The sequence below is a fragment of the Solanum verrucosum genome, unplaced genomic scaffold (genome assembly GCF_900185275.1).
Source record: "Solanum verrucosum unplaced genomic scaffold, falcon-dt-bn FXZP01000222.1, whole genome shotgun sequence".
Classification (NCBI taxonomy): Eukaryota; Viridiplantae; Streptophyta; class Magnoliopsida; order Solanales; family Solanaceae; genus Solanum; species Solanum verrucosum.
In genome coordinates, this window is record NW_026020027.1 from 458218 (window position 1) to 478096 (window position 19879).

Below are 19879 nucleotides of genomic sequence, written 5' to 3' on the forward strand. Positions count from 1 at the left end.
TGTCAATAAAAACAATTTTGACTCTGTAAGTACTTGTTGAAATGCAATATAAAGTAAAAACTGTGTAATAGATCCTTGTGAGCTAGTTCTTTCTCGTTTTGTTTTTTCTTATTATTGAAATGCAATTTAAAATGGTTAATTATCTATGAAATGAACGTCTAAGAATACACACAAAAAAAATTCCAATTTGTTTAGTCGAAAGTGTCTAATAGTAATATCTCATCATATATTCGATTAGAATATGTCATATTTCAAATATCTAAATAAATTTTACTAACAAACTTAAAGAGTTATCGATCTATTCAACCAATTTTTTTTATCTCAACCAATGCAACAAAAATGGACAACCCACCAAGGCGGTTAATACTACTTCTTCATTTCAAAACAAGTGTCGTTTTAACTTTTTCAACATCTAAAAAAAATAAATACAAAATATCATCATTTACTAAGTATCTAAGTTACTCCTATTAATCACTACTTAATTCTTTAATACAAGAGTATAATTAAAATTATCTTAAATTCCTAAAACGATTGATATTATAAAACATTTATTTTGAGAAGAAAAGAATTTCATTTTAATTAGTATTTAGTAACAATGGCAAACATATCGTAAATACAGTAAACTAATCAGGGTATATCCGTCCCTAAAAAACGCCGGACTCTTCATCCTCGATCCTTCTCATATCACCGTTAATTCCCATCTAATCCAACGGCTTAAAATCACGATCCGCGTGATTTACTCCTATTGGTCCAATTCAAAATTCCTCTTCTATATATAAACTTCACCAAAATCAACAAAATTCTCAGTTCAATCTTTGCTTTCAAAATTCGAAACTCAAAAAAATTCTCCATTAATGGCTGGTAGAGGCAAAACCCTAGGTTCAGGAACAGCAAAAAAGGCTACTTCTCGTAGTAGCAAAGCTGGTCTTCAGTTTCCTGTTGGTCGTATTGCTCGGTTTTTGAAAGCCGGGAAGTATGCTGAACGTGTCGGTGCTGGAGCTCCGGTTTATCTAGCTGCTGTTCTGGAGTACCTTGCTGCTGAGGTTAATTTCGTTGTTTGACTATTTAATTGTGTAGTTTTTGTGTGGATTGATTGTTAGGGTTTGGAATTGTTTTGGGGGTTGTTAGATCTAGTAATTTTAATTTCGGAATTTGCCTGTTTAAATTGATTGCTAGGGTTTGTAATTCGTTTGTTTTTTGGTAGATTTTTCGCTCTGATAGTTTTAATTTTGCTATTTGCCCATTTAATTGTTTAATTTTTGTGTAAATTGACTGCTAGGGTTTGAAATTCTTTCGTTTTAGGTTGAGTTTTAGCTATAGTAACTTTAATTTTGTTATTTGCCTTTTAAATGTTTAATTTTTGTATAAATCAATTGCTAGGGTTTGGAATTCTTATGTTTTAGGTAGATTTTCAGCTTTAATAATTTGGGAGTTGAGCTCAAATTAGCCTAATTTGAGCTCAAAAGAGCTCACTTTAAAGGAACAAATGGTTTCAGAAGCCAAAATATTAAGTGATTGGGGGTTCCAAATGTTTAATATTTGGTTAATTCGGATATTAATTTCCAATTTGTTGAACTTCAAAACAGAAATTGTTTCATCGGGTATGTAGTTGTTGTTGAGATTTCGTTGTATAAAAGATAATCTGTCACTTCATTGTTGCTGCTATACCTAAAAATGGTTAGCTCTGTTTGTCTAGAGCTTGCTATTGGTAGCAATTTGAAGCAAATTCACTGGTATTTGTATGGGGTCGATAGATAATTCAATATACCAATGAGTTTCTTTCTTCATTTTGCGTTTCTGATTTTCCAGTGTTTATTATTTGCAGGTTCTTGAGTTGGCTGGAAATGCAGCAAGGGACAACAAGAAGACTAGGATTGTGCCAAGGCATATTCAATTGGCAGTGAGGAACGATGAGGAACTAAGCAAACTTCTCGGAGATGTAACAATTGCCAATGGTGGTGTGATGCCCAACATTCACAACCTTTTGCTTCCAAAGAAAACTGGTGGTTCAAAGCCATCTGTTGATGAAGATTAAACAAATTCAAGACTTGGTTTTTCTTAGCTATAGCTCTGTTCTTCTTTTTTCTGGAATAGTATTAAGGATTTGCTAGTGTTTCCTTAGCTGTTTAGTAGATTTTGGGGGTTTTTGTGCATACAAATGATTTGAGCAATGAATGAAAACATCAATGTGTTAAGACTCAAATTTCTTATTTCTAATTGGCAAATGTGAACATATGCATCAAATTGTAATCGGGCTTCGTTTGAGTGTGTATCTTGACATGGTTAATGGTTCTTGTGTCGATGGAGATCTCTCATTATCTGGTGTTCACAAGAAAATTTGATTTGAAAGAATGAATGAAATAGAGCTTAGTTCTAGTGTGTATCTTTGACAAGTTTGATGGTTTTTGTGTTGATGGAGATATCTTGTTATTGCGATTTCATTATCCATCAAGTTTTTTGAAATCGTGTGTTAATCCTTGGAGTTTAAAGTCTCTTTGACTATGGAAAAAGGTTTAATATAAATAGTTTACCTCTTAAGGTTTTACTTAAATTCCATTTACAAAATACAAAAAAAATTGTAAAAAGGAAATTGAATATGTCCTCAAAAGTGAACTTACCTTTTAAGTATAAATAAAGTATTAGCTAGATGGAGATTTTTGTGGTGTTAAATGAATTTGTTGTAACATATTGAATAAAAATAACAAAAACATAATGTAGATAGGAATATAGTCTACGTGCATTAAAACATAATAATTATAAGGGAAAAGGGTCAAAAATACTCCTCAACTTTATTTTTTTGGTTGACTATACCCTTACCGTTAAAATGAAGTTATTTTTACCCTTGTCGTTACTAATCTCATCATTTAAGCCCCTCCATTGGATGGAAAGCCCCAAATTGACTTAAATTACCCGAATTATTTTAAATGACCCATTCTCATTTTAAACCCATGCCCGACCCCTTGACCCAAAAAACTTCCTTTATATTATCCTACTTAAATGAACTTGATTTTCAGTTGATCCCACACTCTTTTCCAATCAGAACTAGATTACTTTATCCCTAAAGAATGTCATTTTGAGAATGGGTTAGAAAAATTTGGTCATGAGATTAGAGGGGTTGGCCATGGTTTTTGGGGTTTTAAGTATGAACTCATTTAGTTTAGCGGGTCGGGTTATGATTAAAAGAGAAAATCGGGTTGATGTTCATAATCGTGTTCAACCCCCCATTATTGGACACATATCTTATCCTCATGATCATTTTCAATCCGTAGTTAGATATGTTAGACAAAGAGATGCCCCTAGGTACATTAGTTGGTAATTCCCTTCGTTCGGATACATTAAGATCAACACGGATGGAATTTTTATGCAAAACTCAGGGTTAGCAGGATACGGAGGCATTGTAAGAGACGATAAGGGTAGGTGGTTAGGAGGCTTCGTGAGGTGATTATGAGGCTTCGTGAGGTGATTAGGTGTGGTAACAACGTCATGCCTCACAGCGGAACTGTGGGCCATATATGGCGGGTTGATTGTGGCGAAGAACTTCAACTTGAAGAACGTCATCATCGAGACTGACTCTCATGAAGCATTGATGCTCATGAGTAAGGGAGGCGTTGTCGACAATCACCCCGATCGTTACGTGATAAAAGAGTGCCGATGTATTCTGTCTGAACTTGGGATCTCCATGATGCATACTCTAAGGGAAGGGAATAGTTGTGCGGATCACCTAGCAAAACTAGGAAGAATGCACTAGATGAAGACCTCGTAATACTACATCGTCCGCCACATTTCATGCACCAACTTCTTCTCGCGAACATGGCTCATGTTGCATACCCTAGGTACCGAAAACATGTAAGGTAGTTTAGTATATATAGAACAAAAGAAAAAATATGAAATTGTACGTAAACATTTGTTAATGTTACAAAGAATATAATAAAATATATTTTTGTTAATTCATTGTACGATTTATGTTATGTTTGGTTGTGTATACAAATGATGAGTAACCTAGGGAGTTTATCTGCTTGAAATACGATTTCAAGTAATTTAGAGAGTTTTGTGCTGGGGTGATAAGAGTGTAAGTTGTTTGGTCATAGATTACGTGAGTTGTCTCAATTTTAAATTTTGAAACTAAATCCATAGCTAGAATTGGTAAGCCTAAAATCTATATACATTCTACTGTCCCTAAATTAAACGACTATAAGATTAGACTTGATTTTTGTTGGATACACTAGTGTACTTGACGGTCTCATCAGATTATTAAATTAATGTAATGTTATAACATTATGTATAAAATTATATAAATGAAAAACTTTACGTAAAATAATAAGTGTGTTAACATAAAAATGGATGTATAAAATATTAAGAAAAGATTGAAATGATTTTTTTTATTTCAACGTTCAGGGGAGATAAAGTTGTGTTCATCTTTTTAAGCTCCAAATATCTAAATTATTGAATTTGGAAAAATTACAATACTTATAAAGTCATATTTATGATTTTATAAATGGCAATAGTGGAAATTATGATTTAAATTATGTCTTAATATATATGCATTGTCTCACAATTTTTAATACTTTCTCCATCTCTATTTACTTTTCAAAAATTTCCTAATTTAATTTCCCTTTTTACTTATTTTTTGACAAATCCTCGAATACGTGTACAACTTATGTGCTATCATTATACTCCCTCCGTCTCATTTTATGTGGCACCATTTCCTTTTTGGTCAGTCCCAAAAAGAATGTCACATTTCCTTATATGGTAAGTTTATAAAGGTACAATTCCTCTTTTATCCTTGTTGGTCCTACTTAATCTTCAAATAATACTTCAATACATTTATGAGGATAGAGAAAAAAGAGTTTACTTTTTAAAGGACAATTTGGTAAACATTTCAAAGTCTTCATTTATTTCTTAAACTCCGTGCCCGGTCAAATGTTGCCACATAAAATGGGACGGAGGGAGTAATAATTTCACGAATAAGGTTATAAAGACTATATCAATTTTGTGTCTTATTTGATCAATAAATTGAACATATTTTATTGTTTAGAAGCATAGAGTCGTCCTAGTTCTATTTTAGCAAAAGTAAATCCTAATTTCTAAGTATTCCTATTTCAGTTTGGATTTAGGATTAATTATTTTGTTTAATTTTAGTAACTTAAAATTACCAAAACAAAATCATATCTTACTTCTATTAGGATTAGGCTAAAAAACACATCTATAAATACGTTAATCTACCACTAGATTTTTAATATGCCAAAAAAAGACTTATTACTTCTAACTACTTTTTTTCTTTTCTCATACAAGTGATCTTATTATTAGCTTTTAAAAAAATGGCAATATATGTCCCTACTGCCAATAATTGGCACTATGTCCATTTTCCCGTTATTGGATACGTTACTGATGTTCGTAATCGTGTTCAACCCCCCATTATTGAATACGTATCTTATACTCATGATCATGTTCAATCTGTAGTTAGACATGTTAGACAAAGAGATGCGTCTAGGTACATTAATTGGTCATTCCCTCCGTCCGAATACATTAAGATCAACACAGATGGAACTTTTATGCAGAATTCAGGGTTAGCGAGATACAGGGGTATTGCAAGAGATGATAGGGGTAGGTGGTTAGGAGGATTCATGGGGCGATTAGGTGTGGTAACAACGTCATGCCTCACGGCGGAGCTGTGGGCCAGGCGGGCTGACCGTGGCGAAGAACTTCAACCTAAAGAACGTCATTATCGAGACGGACCACCATGAAGCATTGATGCTCATGAGTAAGGGAGGCCCCGTCGACAATCACCCCGATTGCGACGTGATAGAAGAGTGTCGACACCTCCTTTCTGAACTTGAGATCTCCATGATGAAATAGTTGTGCGGATCACCTGGCGAAATTGGGAAGAATGCAACTAGATGAAGACCTTGTAATACTACATCCACCACATTCCATGAACCAACTTCTTCTCGCGGACATGGCTCACGTTGCATACCCTAGGTACCGAAAACATGTACGGTAGTTTAATAAATGTAGTACAAAAGAAAAAATATGAAAATTTGTATGTAAACATTTGTAAATGTTTATAACAATATTATATTGAAATATATTTTTATTAATTAATCTCGGAAGTTGTTCTGAATATCATTTTGGTAATTTCTTAATCAGTGGACTATGACTGATATTTTCCGTGAATGTTTCTTATTTCAAATGTGAATGTAATACACTTTACAATATGATGCATAACAAAGGTACCATTTCAATTTGGGAACACCATAGATAATAGATAATAATTAATAGAGCTATTTTGTTCAATTACATTTTTTTAATGAAAGAAAATATCAACTAAACTTGAATCTCATTTTCATATCGTTGTTTTTAAGCAACTCTAACCACCTTTGCCGTCTCAAATTAAGATCATTTTGTTCAATTACGTCTTTTTTAAAAAGAAAAAATAATGAACTAAAGTTGAATCTCATTTTCATATAGTTGTTTTTAAGCAACTTCAACCACCTTTACTGTCTCAAATTGAGTTCATTTTGTTCAATTACATTTTTTTTTTCAAAAAAAGAAAAAATTATCAACTAAACTTGAATCTCATTTTCATATCGTCGTCTTTAAGCAACTCCAACCACCTTTGTTGTCTCAAATTGAGATCCCTCTATTTGCATAACTTTCTAAAACTGAATCTCAATTTCTTATATACCATACTTGAGCTCTAAAATGATATTTTTAGAAAACAAAGGAATGTTAAGGCTCCAAATGTAAAGTGCAAGAGAGATTCTCCAGACATACTCTCTCCGTTTCAATTAGTTTGTCTTACTTTTCTTATTAGTCAGTTTCAAAAAGTTAATTAATACTTTCAAATGACATGTTTAACACCACAAGATTAAAGATCGTTTTAGTATATTCTACTATCTTTAGTTTAAAACCACATATCATTGTAATCTTGAGGAAAAAATGAGTATGTAGGAGCAGGGGTAGACTCACTCTTAGCCAAGGGGTGTCAAGCGACACCCCTATGTCGGAAAATAACAATGTATATAGAGGTTAAATTTTCAATTTTGGTTTAATAAATATATATATGAGTATTGACACCTCTTGACACAAGTTAAATATTTAGTCTAGTGGTTAAGATATTGCAAAAATTTAATGAGGTCGTCTATTCTAATCCTCATAATTTATTTATTTTACTAGAACCATTGACACAATAATGAAGAATTAGGAGTTCTTTAGTAGTAAATAAAAAGGATGTATTTGGTCATATTTTGAAAATTCGAGAATTGTTTTGTAGTTAAGTGAAATATTACAGGATGTAACGAAAGTTAAAATAAAATAATAAAAATAATATTTAGTTTAAGTAAAAAATAGATTGGATTACATGCATATATATTTGTCACTTAGTTCTTTATATTACACCTCTTTTTCTCCTTCATTCTCAACAAGCCATTTTCCCCCCTTTCTTCTTCACTTCGTTACAACCAAGAAAGTTGAAACAATCAATTTTCATCTTTCTCCGATCACCCATTTTCATCTTCTCCGATCCCGTCCTCGTTTTCTCCGTTGCTAAAACAGTTACAGAAAGCAGAGAAATCAATCAACAAAATTCATTTTTCTAACTCAAACCCTTGATTTTACTCCCAATTTCAGTTCAATTTCAAATTCTAACTCTACCCGTAGCTCCGGTTCAATGTAGAATCATTTCCATCCCCTGCCATGAATATAAGACGAGGTAGATCAGACAGTAAACAGTCTTTGTAGCAGGTATCCAGTAATTTCAATGAAGAACAGTCTGCATTGCTTTCTTCATGTAAATTTAGCGAAATTCGAGTTAAAAGTTTCAATTTTGCGAACAAAAATGTTGATTTTAAAAGTATAAATTCGAGAAGGTGGGTTGTTTCTGATGGGATTATTTGTATAAACAAAGAGTTAACTTCTGAGGCTTTAATTGGGTTAACGGCTGGATTTATGTCTGACTCGTTAAGGGATGACAGAATTGAAGTTTGGGTTGTTTATATAGTTGGCGGGGTGGAATAGTATAACTACATTTTAATTAGAAATCACATTATTTCCCGATGGCATTAAAATGTGTGGATTAGGGTGACGAAAGATGTATTTATTGATGTTATATGTGAACGTCGTAGTGGGTTATTGAATTCTACATTACTTGTTATGATATGGGTATTTTAATTTTTGGGTGGATTTGACAATTAAGGACAGGATTTCAGCTGAGCCAAGTAAAGGCAGAGTGATTGTTATCGGGGCACGTCTTGCTGGGTCGACGACTGCGAGGAAACTGATATCATTTGGCTTTGAAATTACTGTTTTTCGAGGGACGAAAGCGTGTAGGTGGAAGGGTGTACAAAAAAGATGGAAGGGGGAATAAGGTGACAACTTCTGATTTAGGAGGGATTGTTTCGACAGGTACACTAGGGAATCCGCCTGGTCTATTGGCACGACAATTGTCGTATACACTTCATAAAGTGAGACCAATATTCACTCTATCATGCTGATGGAAAGCCTATACACGAGTATTTGGATAACAAAAGGCGGAGGTAATAATTGTGGGATATTTATCCTTTAGCAACAACAAGAAACCCAATAATCCCACAGGTTGGGTCCGAGGAAGGTAGAATGTACGCATATCTTGAGAAGGTAGAGAGATTGTTTCCAATAGACCTTTGGCTGGGCGAACAATGAAAAAGAGGCAACAATAACATGCCAAAGCAACAAGAAAATAAGATTCACTATTCATCAATTTGAGCTTGTAATATTTTGCCTTGAAGTTTCGTGTTAATCATACAAACATGTTTTGTTTTTACTGTGCCATATATTAGATTTGAGGCTAACATTTCTTATATTTTGTGCTTAACAAGTGTTGTAAAGTCAAGAGTAGCCACTGTCAAGTAAAAAATAGTCGGGTATAAGTCCTTCCCCACCTCTCTTTAGCTTCATCTTTCCTATTTCTTTTTCTTGTTCAGAGTTTCAGCTTCTTCATGAATCCCATTTTTAACTTGTTTCTCAGGATGGCTAAAAACTTTGGCAGAGGCAACGGAACCACTTTATCTGCTGGGGATATTAGAACTAATGTAGTAGCGAGCTGCTTTAACTCTACGCCTCTGGCAAGTAAGAAATTGGCCCTTCTAAAGGGATGTCACTTCCTCCAGGTTTGTATATTTTCATAATGACAACATTGGGTCTAAACCACTGGGTAGTGGTTATGGATCTGTGCTTCTAGTCCTGAGAAAACTTCTTGCTTGAGCTTGCTTCCTTATTCAAAAGTGAGTTATAAGCAACCTCCATTTTTGTATCCAAATACTCGTCTACGGGATTTCCATTAGCACGGTAGAGTGGACATTGGTCTCTCACCTTATGAAGTGTATACAACAACTGTCGTTCCAACAGACCCAGTGGATTCCCTAGTGTACCTGTCAAAATACTTCCTCCTAAATCAGCAGCTGCCACCTTATTCCCTCCTTCCATCTTTTTTTTTGTGTACACCCTTCCACCTACATACTTTCGTCCCTCCAAAACAGTAAACTCAAAATCAAATAACATCAGTTGTCTCACAACCGCCAACCCAGTAAGACCTGCCCCGACAACAGTCTCTTCGCCCTTTTTTGGCTCAGCTGGAATCTTGTCCTTAATTGCCAATGCCACCCCAAAATTAATATATCCATATGATAACATGTAGTTCTACGCAGAATCTAATAGCCCATTATAGTGTTCAGGTATAACATCAACAAACATATCTTCTGTCACCCAAATCGACACATTTTCATGCCATTTGGTAATAATAGGATTTCTGATTAGAATGTAGTTATCATGTTCTATCCCGCCAATATTCAGAAACAACCCTAATTTCACTTCCGTCAGTCGTTAACGACTCGGATGAAAATCCAGCAGTTAATGCAATTAAAGCCTTAAAAGTTGGCTCTTTGTTTATTGAAATATTCTCATCAGCAACAACTCACCTTCTGGAATTTATACTTTTAAGCACCTAAGAATTAACATTTGTGTTTGTGAAATTGGAATTTTTTACTCGGGGTTTGCTAAACTTATCTGAAGAAGATGAAAATAGAAATGCAGACTGTTCTTCATTGGCACTACCGGGAAAATTACTGGATACTTGGCACAAAGGCAGTTTACTGCCTGGCCTACCTTGTCTTCTCCTCATGGGAAGGGATGGAAATGCTTCGGGATTGAACCGGAATTAGGGTTAGGATTAGAATTTTGGAAGTGAATTGAAATTGAGAGTAAAATTGATGTTCTGGTTTGAGTTAGGCAAATGAACTGTGATTGTGATTGCTGCAATGACAGTTTTTGTTGTCATGCTACATCCTATGTCTTTATCTGTTAGTTTTACGGAATGTGGTTATACTACGGCCATACTGTCTGTTAGAAGTATTTCAGATGTTATGGAATGTGATTATGCCATTCACTTGTTACTTTTCTATCTTGTTATTTTATCCTGATCAATTTTTAAGTATTCAGTTAAAAACCATTTTGTAGTAAAGTTATAACATGCTAAATTTTGTTGGGATGTTTAGTAAGTTTTGATTTCATGATCCTTGTTTGGTGAATTTTATTACCTATTCCCCTCATGTGCTTTATTCTTGGACTGTGACTTCACTCTGGTTTTTCGGAAACAACTTCTCTACCTTTCATGAGCGAGCTAATCAGTCTTGATTTGCCAAAAAATCCCTCCTCACTCTTCTATTTATTTACCTTTGTACACTATTCTTTTTAGACGTTGGGAGGTGTCGGGGGAACGGGTTTACCTCCTCATATTGTGAATTTTTTTATTCAGAATCAAATCAGATCTCCTCAAATAGACTCTTCCATCTAAACAAGTGAGTTTATTTACTGTCTAATGTGCAAGCAACGAAGGTTTCTTTATATGAACATCTAAGCATAAACAATATTTTGTAGATGAAAATAATTAGCCATGTTTCTTTCGGATTTATTGGTGATAATAATGGATATCCACTTACTCAATATAAATTATTATCTTGCACTTTAATTAATTAATAATTAATTAGCTTTCTTGACTTTCTGTTGGCCGGCAAAGTTTATATTTAATTAGATTTAATGTTATAATTACATTTTTTTTTCCTTTGTTCCAATAGCGGTATTCAGGTCAGCTTGGGCACATCTCAGCTATTTCATTGGATGTTTGTTATCTCTCATTAGAACAAACACTAGAAATCACCATATTTTCCTTTTTAGTCGGTTAAAAATCTCATATTTTATTTACGTATCTCTAACAAAAAGAATGATTTAATCATATAACTAAAAATATTAGCAATAGACCACAAAACATATACCACCTCTAAAAAAATTATTACGATAATAATGCAAAGTAATTCGTAAATAATACATAATTTATCCGCGAATTTGTAGAGATATCTCTCTTACACGCTACCGTGTGTCAAAACTACGTCTAAAACACTCCATTTTATTACTACATGACACACAAAAGAGACACGAATGCATACTTAAGTGACGTGTATCAAGGGTAATGTTGCTCGAACTCTTAAAAAGTGTTAGCCCCACATCCATGTTGGATCCTCTAAAATGCATTGCTCATTAAGGATCCAACATACATTGACATTTCTGACGAGTCCAAGCAACATGGTAAACTATGTATTAAGCCAATAGTTTTACACCACAATTAATAATATTTGGCTCTAATAGTAGGAAACTCACCAACCATCCTTGTTTATAATGTCTCCACACTTCTCGCAAAACCATTTGAGCCAAACTAACACAAACATTTCCCAAATCCAAACATAGAGAGAAAGAGAAGAGAGCGCGTTGTACAAAGAGAGTCGGAGGGGGAAAAGAGACGTAAACAGAGAGATCTATAGAAAGTAAGAAAGGAAAATACACACATTTACTTCTATCTTACACATTTTATCAAACACTTTTCCGGCAATCTATCATACACAATTTTATCAAGTATATATCTTTCCTGCAATCTATCATAAGCCATTTTATCAAACACCTTTCCAAGGTAATCTATTATACGCGTTTTATCAAACACTTCTCCAACAATCTATCATACACATTTTATCAAGTATACAAATCTTCCCCGCAATCTATCATAAGACATTTTATCAAACACTTTTCCAACAATCTATCATACGCATTTTATCAAACACTTCTCTGACAATCTATCATAAGACATTTTATCAAACACCTTTCCGGGATAATCTATTATACGCGTTTTATCAAACACTTTCCCGGGCAATCTATCATAGGCATTTTATCAAACACCTATCATTCAATCTATCATAGGCATTTTCTTTACGCATTTTATCAAACACCTTTGGGGCATTCTATCATGCACATTTTATTAAACATCTTCTGTGCAGTCCGTCACACACATTTTATCAAACAACTTTAGCACAATTTATCTTCGACATTTTATCAAACACCTTGCGTACAATCATTATTTCTAAGTTTATACACACATACATACCTGGTAAATATGAAGTTTTTCGTTGAACTTGTATCGTGTTGTGGCTGTTCATCGAAACGTGCACATCACACTGAAGAGGAAGAGGAGATCCTTGTACCTACAGCTTCTGTAGCATCGTTCGATATTAACAACATTATTATGTATAAACGGAGGCGACGGAGGAGAAGAGGATCGGCGAGATCAGCTGGTTCATTCCCTGAATGGAAACCGTCTCTTTACTCCATATCGGAAGATGCAGATCATGTTCTACCGCCGAGAATGGTGGTAACTAATTCCGGCAGGAATTTGAAGAAGAAGGCCGCGGTAGATGCTTCGCGGTCTGTCAATCAACTCCCTCATTATCGTAATGGTAAATCCAGGTATAGAGGAAGTTGATTGAAATTATTTTATACATAATAGAAAATATTTGATATATGAAATGTTTGAGTATTTTCGTAATAGTCAACAAACTTGTTTTTTATGACTTCAGTAACCCAAGTGATCCGACCCCTTCGACGCTTTTTCACTGTATACCCCTCCATTTTTCGGAGGTGGAAGAAAGGGTACTCACATTTTAATACATCGTAGGGCCCCAGAATGCTAAAAGGTGGGGAACAAGAGTTGTCACGATAGAAAAGCTAAAAAAAGAAATGACTATAAGGAATCGACGATAAGGCTTATCCCCCATCGTCTCACTAGCCGACCTTGCCCCCCTGTTATTTTGAGGTCATATCTAGTATTCAGAGTTTGCCTCGATTTGGTACCACTCTCGCGGCCCGCACCGAGAAATTCGTCTAGAGCTGATCACTGTGACTAACAACAACTATTGAAAGTCGGAATAATGTGCACATTTCTTTATCCTTCTTTATTTAAATACGTATACATACAACTTAAGTTACGAGAGGGGAAGGAGACACTACGCTATTGATGGAGTTTGAACCTTTCACCTCAACAGTAGAAAATCGAAAACTCACCAAGTGAGCTACCCTCAATGTTGAGAATTAATTTCACTGTATCGGATCAATGATCTTTTCTCGTATTTTTCTTTAACCTAATTAATCACACCCAAAAATGATGATGGAGATGTATTGCGGCTTTCTCTTGTTTATCTTATCTTGGATAAATATTAGTATAAATTAGTCAGATCAGTAAAGTTCGATGATTTTCTAATTTTCATGTTGTTGATTTTTTCATTTTAGGTTCTCCAGGATAGCTTGCCTTGCTGCAATGATTCCGGCCCCTTTCTTGATTTGATATTTGGACTAATTAATCCACCTCCGGCTCTCTTTGTTATTGTAAAATTTCATTTCAATTAAAACTCTTGTATAATATTATGGTGTAAAGTTTTTCTTTTTTCTGCAATAGAAATCACTCTCTCTATCTAATATTAATACTTTTTTTTTTGGTAACAACTGTAAATATATTACCATAACCAACAAAATGTACGAATACGAATGAAGAGCACCTTTCTCTGATAACAAAGAACAGGCCTCCTACCAAATCATAAGAAAACTAAATACACATTAAATGCTGAATAAAATTCTTACATTTCATTGCTTTCTTGGAACTACTAAGTAATTGTAACCTTTCTCTGATTTCCTTCTTTATCTGTGCAATTGCCTCATCCGTCTGTACACATGTGCCTTTGTATCGCCTCCAATTTCTGGCACACCAAGTGTGATAAATGATAGCTCCACATATCGCTGCCATGATCTCTTTTTGAAATAGCTTCCAGTGTTTCCCATCTATACATTCCAGAGCTTTCATTATACCAATATTATGCACAGAAACTTCAGTCCAGTGATTCATTGCTTTTCACACAGTCGATATCCATTTGCATTTCTCAAATAAGTGAACAGTGGTCTCCATTACTTTCTCAGCACATAAACAACATTCAGTATCATCAACGCTTTCTCTCATGTGTAAGTAGTCTTCCCTGGACAGCCAACCACATTAAGAATCTGTGTTTAGGAGGTGCCGTTGACGTCCACACTAGTGCAGCCAACTTCCATGTAGGTTTATATCCTATAATTGCTAAATAACTCTTTGAAATAAAATAGGTGCCATTAAGAGTTAACATATATCTTCCTTGATTGTACCAACTCTGCATTTCCTCTCTAAGTGCAGTAATTTTCCTCCAATACCAACTACTATCAGTGGGAGGTTTGTGGTTCCATATAGAATCAGTCTTCATATATATACCATGGACCCATTTAACCCAAAGTGCCTCTTTGTTCACAATTATTTGCCACAGTAAATGACCCACTGATGCTTTGTTCCAATTGATGCAGCCCTTAATATTCAATCCTCCTTGTCTCTTGGGAAAACACACTGTATCCCATGCAACCAATGCGACTTTCTTATTCTCTGCACTACTACCCCATAAGTAAGCTCGACAAATCTGATCAACTTCCTTTAGAATGCTCTGGGGAAGAATAAACACTGCCCCCCAAAAACTGTGAATTGAGAAAAGCACAGCATTAATCACCTGTAGTCTACCAGCATAGGAAAGTTGCTTAGAGTATGTCATTTTTATTCTGAGTAGTTTACCAGACAAATTGAGTTGTGGGGACTATAACTTTCAACATCGGAAATTCTCTTCACCAATTAGCCTATGGAAGAGATTACTACAAATCTAGATGCAAGATTGTTTAGTCAATGGGTGTGAATGAATTATCACTACACTTGTAACTACTATGTGATAGTGGATATGAACTTAGTGTGTGCGTGTATTTTAAAAGGCATAATACATATATTGGATCCTAAACTTGGCTTCAAATTTTAACTTTGACCTCCAACTTTCATAGTGCACAAATAGGCACTTTAACTTGTATAAAGTAGAACAAGTAAACACACGAGTCCTACATGGCACAATACACGTAGGACACCACGTAGGACAAAAAATGACATGTAGGATGCCATGTAGGACATGTGTGTCTATTTGTTCTATTTTATACAAGTTAAAGTGCCTATTTGTGCACTATGAAAGTTGGAGGTCAAAGTTAAAATTTGAAGCCAAGTTTAGGATCCAATATATGTATTATGCCATTTTAAATTGGTCAATTAATGTATAGTTAGTTGAGGGTGGTGCGGCTGCCACATGACATCTTACCTGGGGTTAGTGATAGTTTCACGGATTACTTTTAATGTAGTTTGATCTATATGTTCTGATGCTTTGGTTTTGCGAGTTTCAGAATGAACTGTCTTTGTTTCAATTTTACTTCCCTATGATTAATCCTCTTCTTTCGTCTTCAAATATTGATATATTAGGCATGTGTTGACTGTCCTATCATTACGTACTTTTTGTGTTAGAAGATTTAACATTCTTCACCTTTCTGGTTTGCCTCCTGAAATGCGGAAAATTGCTGGTAGATACTTGAACAGAACAGGCTGTGTTATCCTTATAGTTGGTAACAAACAGCATCTCTAGCTCACATGCAATATTGCGGAGGTGCTGATAAAGTTGCATTTCTACTTACGTGTATGATCATATAAATAAATCTGAACGTATAGTTGAAGAGAAGGAACACTTTTCTAAGCGAAGAACTTTTTATTTGATAAGAACAACTTCTATGTGGAAGTCAATAGTCTAGAATGTACATAGTAGTAAGTTCTTAAATGAAACTACTAAACATCATCAGCAATTGAAGCAAAATATAAACATCATCTACAATGAATATTTTTGTTCCAAAGTTGATAGACAATTGGTAGTGGCAAAGTTATGATTTTTACTAAAGAGATTTGAAACATAAAGTAAACATACGTGGGGAATTAAAGGGGTTCAACATTTGTTATACGTTAATAAAATTAAAGAGTATTCGATCTATTCAATCTTTTTTTTTTCTAATCTCAACCAATGCAATAAAAATGGACACACCCCACTCATGCGACTACAATGAATATTTTTGTCCCAAAGTTGATAGACAGTTGGTTGTGGCAACGTTACGATTTTCATTAAAGAGATTTGAAACATAAAGTAAACATACGTAAGGAATTAAGGGGGTTCAACATTTGTTATACGTCAATAAAATCATTTTTGACTTTATACGTACTTGTGGAAATGCAATGTAAAAACTGTGTGCAATAGATCCTTGTGGTCTGGTTCTTTCTCATTTCGTTTTTTCTTATTATTGAACTTTGCTCTTTTTTTAGTTTGAGGATAATTGGAACGAAAAAAAACATACACTACAAGCCTTTTTATGACTAATGTTAATTATCTACACAATAGTCGCTTAAAAATACACACACAAAAATCCAATTTGTTTAGTCGAAAGTGTCTAATAGTAATACCTCATCATATGTTCATGTATGTTCAATTAGAATATGTCATATTTCAAATATCTAAATAAATTTTACTAACAAATTTAAAGAGTTATCAATCTATTCCACCAGTGTGTTTTTTATCTCAACCAATGCAACAAAAATGGACAACCCACCATGGTGGGTAATACTACTTCCTTTGTCCCAAAATAAGTGTTGTTTTAACTTTTTCAACGTCCATAAAAAAATACAAAATATCATCATTTACTAAGTATCTAAGTAACTCCTATTAATCACTACTTAATTCTTTAATACAAGAGTATAATTAAGAATAATTACAAATCATTATCTTAAATTCCTAAAATGACTAATATTATAAAATATTTATTTTGAGACTAAAAAAATTTCATTTTAATTATTTAGTAATAATGGCAAACATATCGTAAATACAGTAAACTAATAAGGATATATCCGTCTCTAAAAAACGCCGAACTCTTCATCCCTGATCCTTCTCATCTCACCGTTAATTCCCATCTAATCCAACGGTTTAAAATCACGATCCGCGTGATTTACTCTTATTGGTCCAATTCAAAATCCTCCATCTATATATATACTTACCAAAATCAACATTATTCTCAGTTCAGTTTTTGCTTTCAAAATTCAAAACTCAAAAAAGTTCTCCATTAATGGCTGGTAGAGGCAAAACCCTAGGTTCAGGAACAGCAAAAAAGGCTACTTCTCGTAGTAGCAAAGCTGGTCTTCAGTTTCCGGTTGGTCGTATTGCTCGGTTTTTGAAAGCCGGGAAGTATGCTGAACGTGTCGGTGCTGGAGCTCCGGTTTATCTAGCTGCGGTTCTGGAGTACCTTGCTGCTGAGGTTAATTTCGTTGTTTGACTATTTAATTGTGTAGTTTTTGTGTGAATTGATTGTTAGGGTTTGGAATTGTTTTGGGTAGATTGTCAGATCTAGTAATTTTAATTTCGGAATTTGCCTGTTTAAATTGATTTCTAGGGTTTGTAATTCGTTTGTTTTCGGTAGATTTTTAGCTCTGATAGTTTTAATTTTGCTATTTGCCTATTTAATTGTTTAATTTTTGTGTAAATTGACTGCTAGGGTTTGCAATTCTTTCGTTTTAGGTTGATTTTTAGCTCTAGTAATTTAAGTTTGTTATTTGCCTTTTAAATTGTTTAATATTTGTATAAATCAACTGCTATGGTTTGGAATTCTTATGGTTTAGGTAGATTTTCAGCTTTGATAATTTGGGATTTGAGCTCAAATTAGCCTAATTTGAGCTTAAAAGAGCTCAATTTAAAGAAACAGATGGTTTAGAAGCCAAAAAATTAAGTGATTGGGGTTCCAAATGTCTAATATTTGGTTAATTTGTATATTAATATCTAATTTGTTGAACTTCAATACAGAAATTGTTTCATTGGGTATGTTGTTGTTGAGATTTCGTTGTATGAAGGATAATCGTTTGAATAAGTCATTATCAAAGAGGAAAATTGTATGTCTGTATCTTCATTGTTGCTGCTATACCTAAAAATGGTTAGATCTGTTTGTCTTGAGCTTTCTATTGGTAGCGAATTCACTGATATTCATATGGGATTGATAGATAATTCGATAAACCAATGAGTTTTTCGTCTTTTGTGTTTCTGATTTTCCAGTGTTTGTTATTTGCAGGTTCTTGAATTGGCTGGAAATGCAGCAAGGGACAACAAGAAGACTAGGATCGTTCCAAGGCATATTCAATTGGCAGTGAGGAACGATGAGGAACTAAGCAAACTTCTTGGAGACGTAACAATTGCCAATGGTGGTGTGATGCCCAACATTCACAACCTTTTGCTTCCAAAGAAAACCGGTGGTTCAAAGCCATCTGTTGATGAAGATTAAACAAATTCAAGACTTGGGTTTTCTTAGTTATAGCTCTGTTCTTCTTTTTCTGGAATAGTATTAAGGATTTACTAGTGTTTTCTTAGCTGTTTAGTAGATTTTGGGGTTTATGTTTGTTTTTGTGTATACAAATGATTGAGCAATGAATGAAAACATCAATGTGTTAAAGACTCAAATTTCTTATTTCTAATTGATGAATGTGAACATATGCATCAAATTGTAAGAGTCAATGAAATCGAGCTTCGTTTGAGTGTGTATCTTGACATGCTTAATGGTTCTTGTGTCAATGGAGATCTCTCATTATCTGGTGTTCACAAGAAAAATTGATTCGAAAGTGTGAATGAAATAGAGCTTAGTTCGAGTGTGTATCTTTGACAAGTTTGATGGTTTTTGTGTTGATAGATCTCTTGTTATTGCGATTTCATTATTTATCAAGTTTTTTTGAAATCGCATGTGACTTAACCCTTGAGTTTCAAGTCTCTTTGATTATATTATCCGGTGTTCACAAAAAAAAATTGAATTGAAAGAGTCAATGAGGTAGAGCTTAGTTCGAGTGTGTATCTTTGACAAGTTTGATGGTTTTTGTGTTGATGGAGATATCTTGTTATTGCGATTTCATTATCCATCAAGTTTTTTGAAATTGTGCGTTAATCCTTGAGTTTAAAGTCTCTTTGATTATGGAAAAAGGTTTAATACATAGTTTACCTCTTAAGATTTTACTTAAATTCCATTTACAAAATACAAAAAATTTGTAAAAGGAAATTGAGTACGTCCTCAAAAGTGAACTTACGTTTTAAGCTTATAAATAAAGTATTAACTAGATAGAGATTTTTGTGGTGTTAAATGAATTTGTCGTAACATACTCGATAAATAACAAAAATATAATGTAGATAGGAATATAGTCTACGTACCTTAAAACATAACTAATTCTAATATTATTAACAAAGTTGCCATAGAAATGGGCAAATGGCAACACGGCAAAGAATCATCGCTACAACTCTAAAATTAAAATGAATTCATACTTAAACCAAACTTTCTTGGAATAGTTATTTCATATAGTGTGATATTAAAATAATACTTACCAAAATATGATATAAATAATCATGATATTACCATAAATATTATAGTAACGTAACACTAATTTTAGTAACTTATAACTATAAAAAAAAAAAAAAATTTTTTACTTCAACTAGGATTAGGCTAAAAAAATAATCTATAAATACGTTACTCTACCAGTAGTTTCTAATATGCAAAAACAAACTTATTACTTCTAGCTACTTTTTTTTCT

At 33.8% G+C, this 19879-nt stretch overlaps 3 protein-coding genes and 1 long non-coding RNA gene across 4 annotated transcripts; 3 read left to right on the plus strand and 1 right to left on the minus strand.

Annotated features, from left to right (window-relative positions):
* The first annotated feature begins 792 nt into the window (after positions 1-792).
* LOC125821329 (probable histone H2A.1) lies at positions 793-2203 on the plus strand. The gene is made up of 2 exons (XM_049500746.1): positions 793-1043; positions 1826-2203. Exons 1-2 carry the CDS (start codon positions 855-857, stop codon positions 2033-2035), a joined length of 399 nt encoding a protein of 132 aa, XP_049356703.1. The 5' UTR covers positions 793-854; the 3' UTR covers positions 2036-2203.
* LOC125821334 (uncharacterized) lies at positions 1902-18695 on the minus strand. The gene is made up of 2 exons (XR_007442577.1): positions 18538-18695; positions 1902-1981 (listed from the first exon to the last, which is right to left on the minus strand). It is a non-coding gene; the product is annotated as an uncharacterized LOC125821334 (long non-coding RNA).
* Positions 12375-13696, plus strand: LOC125821332 (uncharacterized). The gene is made up of 2 exons (XM_049500748.1): positions 12375-12822; positions 13642-13696. Exons 1-2 carry the CDS (start codon positions 12473-12475, stop codon positions 13694-13696), a joined length of 405 nt encoding a protein of 134 aa, XP_049356705.1. The 5' UTR covers positions 12375-12472.
* LOC125821331 (probable histone H2A.1) lies at positions 17350-18758 on the plus strand. The gene is made up of 2 exons (XM_049500747.1): positions 17350-17577; positions 18382-18758. The coding sequence occupies exons 1-2, from the start codon at positions 17389-17391 to the stop codon at positions 18589-18591; spliced, it is 399 nt and encodes a 132-aa protein (XP_049356704.1). The 5' UTR covers positions 17350-17388; the 3' UTR covers positions 18592-18758.
* Positions 18759-19879: the final 1121 nt, after the last annotated feature.

Bases quoted from the DNA above. Each gene is read 5' to 3' on its own strand.
- LOC125821332 (XM_049500748.1), top strand. From the start codon at position 12,473: ATGAAGTTTTTCGTTGAACTTGTATCGTGTTGTGGCTGTTCATCGAAA. The intron at 12,823-13,641 runs GTATAGAGGAAG...TTTTCATTTTAG, and splicing joins TATCGTAATGGTAAATCCAG to GTTCTCCAGGATAGCTTGCC.
- LOC125821331 (XM_049500747.1), top strand. From the start codon at position 17,389: ATGGCTGGTAGAGGCAAAACCCTAGGTTCAGGAACAGCAAAAAAGGCT. The intron at 17,578-18,381 runs GTTAATTTCGTT...TGTTATTTGCAG, and splicing joins TGGAGTACCTTGCTGCTGAG to GTTCTTGAATTGGCTGGAAA.
- LOC125821329 (XM_049500746.1), top strand. From the start codon at position 855: ATGGCTGGTAGAGGCAAAACCCTAGGTTCAGGAACAGCAAAAAAGGCT. The intron at 1,044-1,825 runs GTTAATTTCGTT...TATTATTTGCAG, and splicing joins TGGAGTACCTTGCTGCTGAG to GTTCTTGAGTTGGCTGGAAA.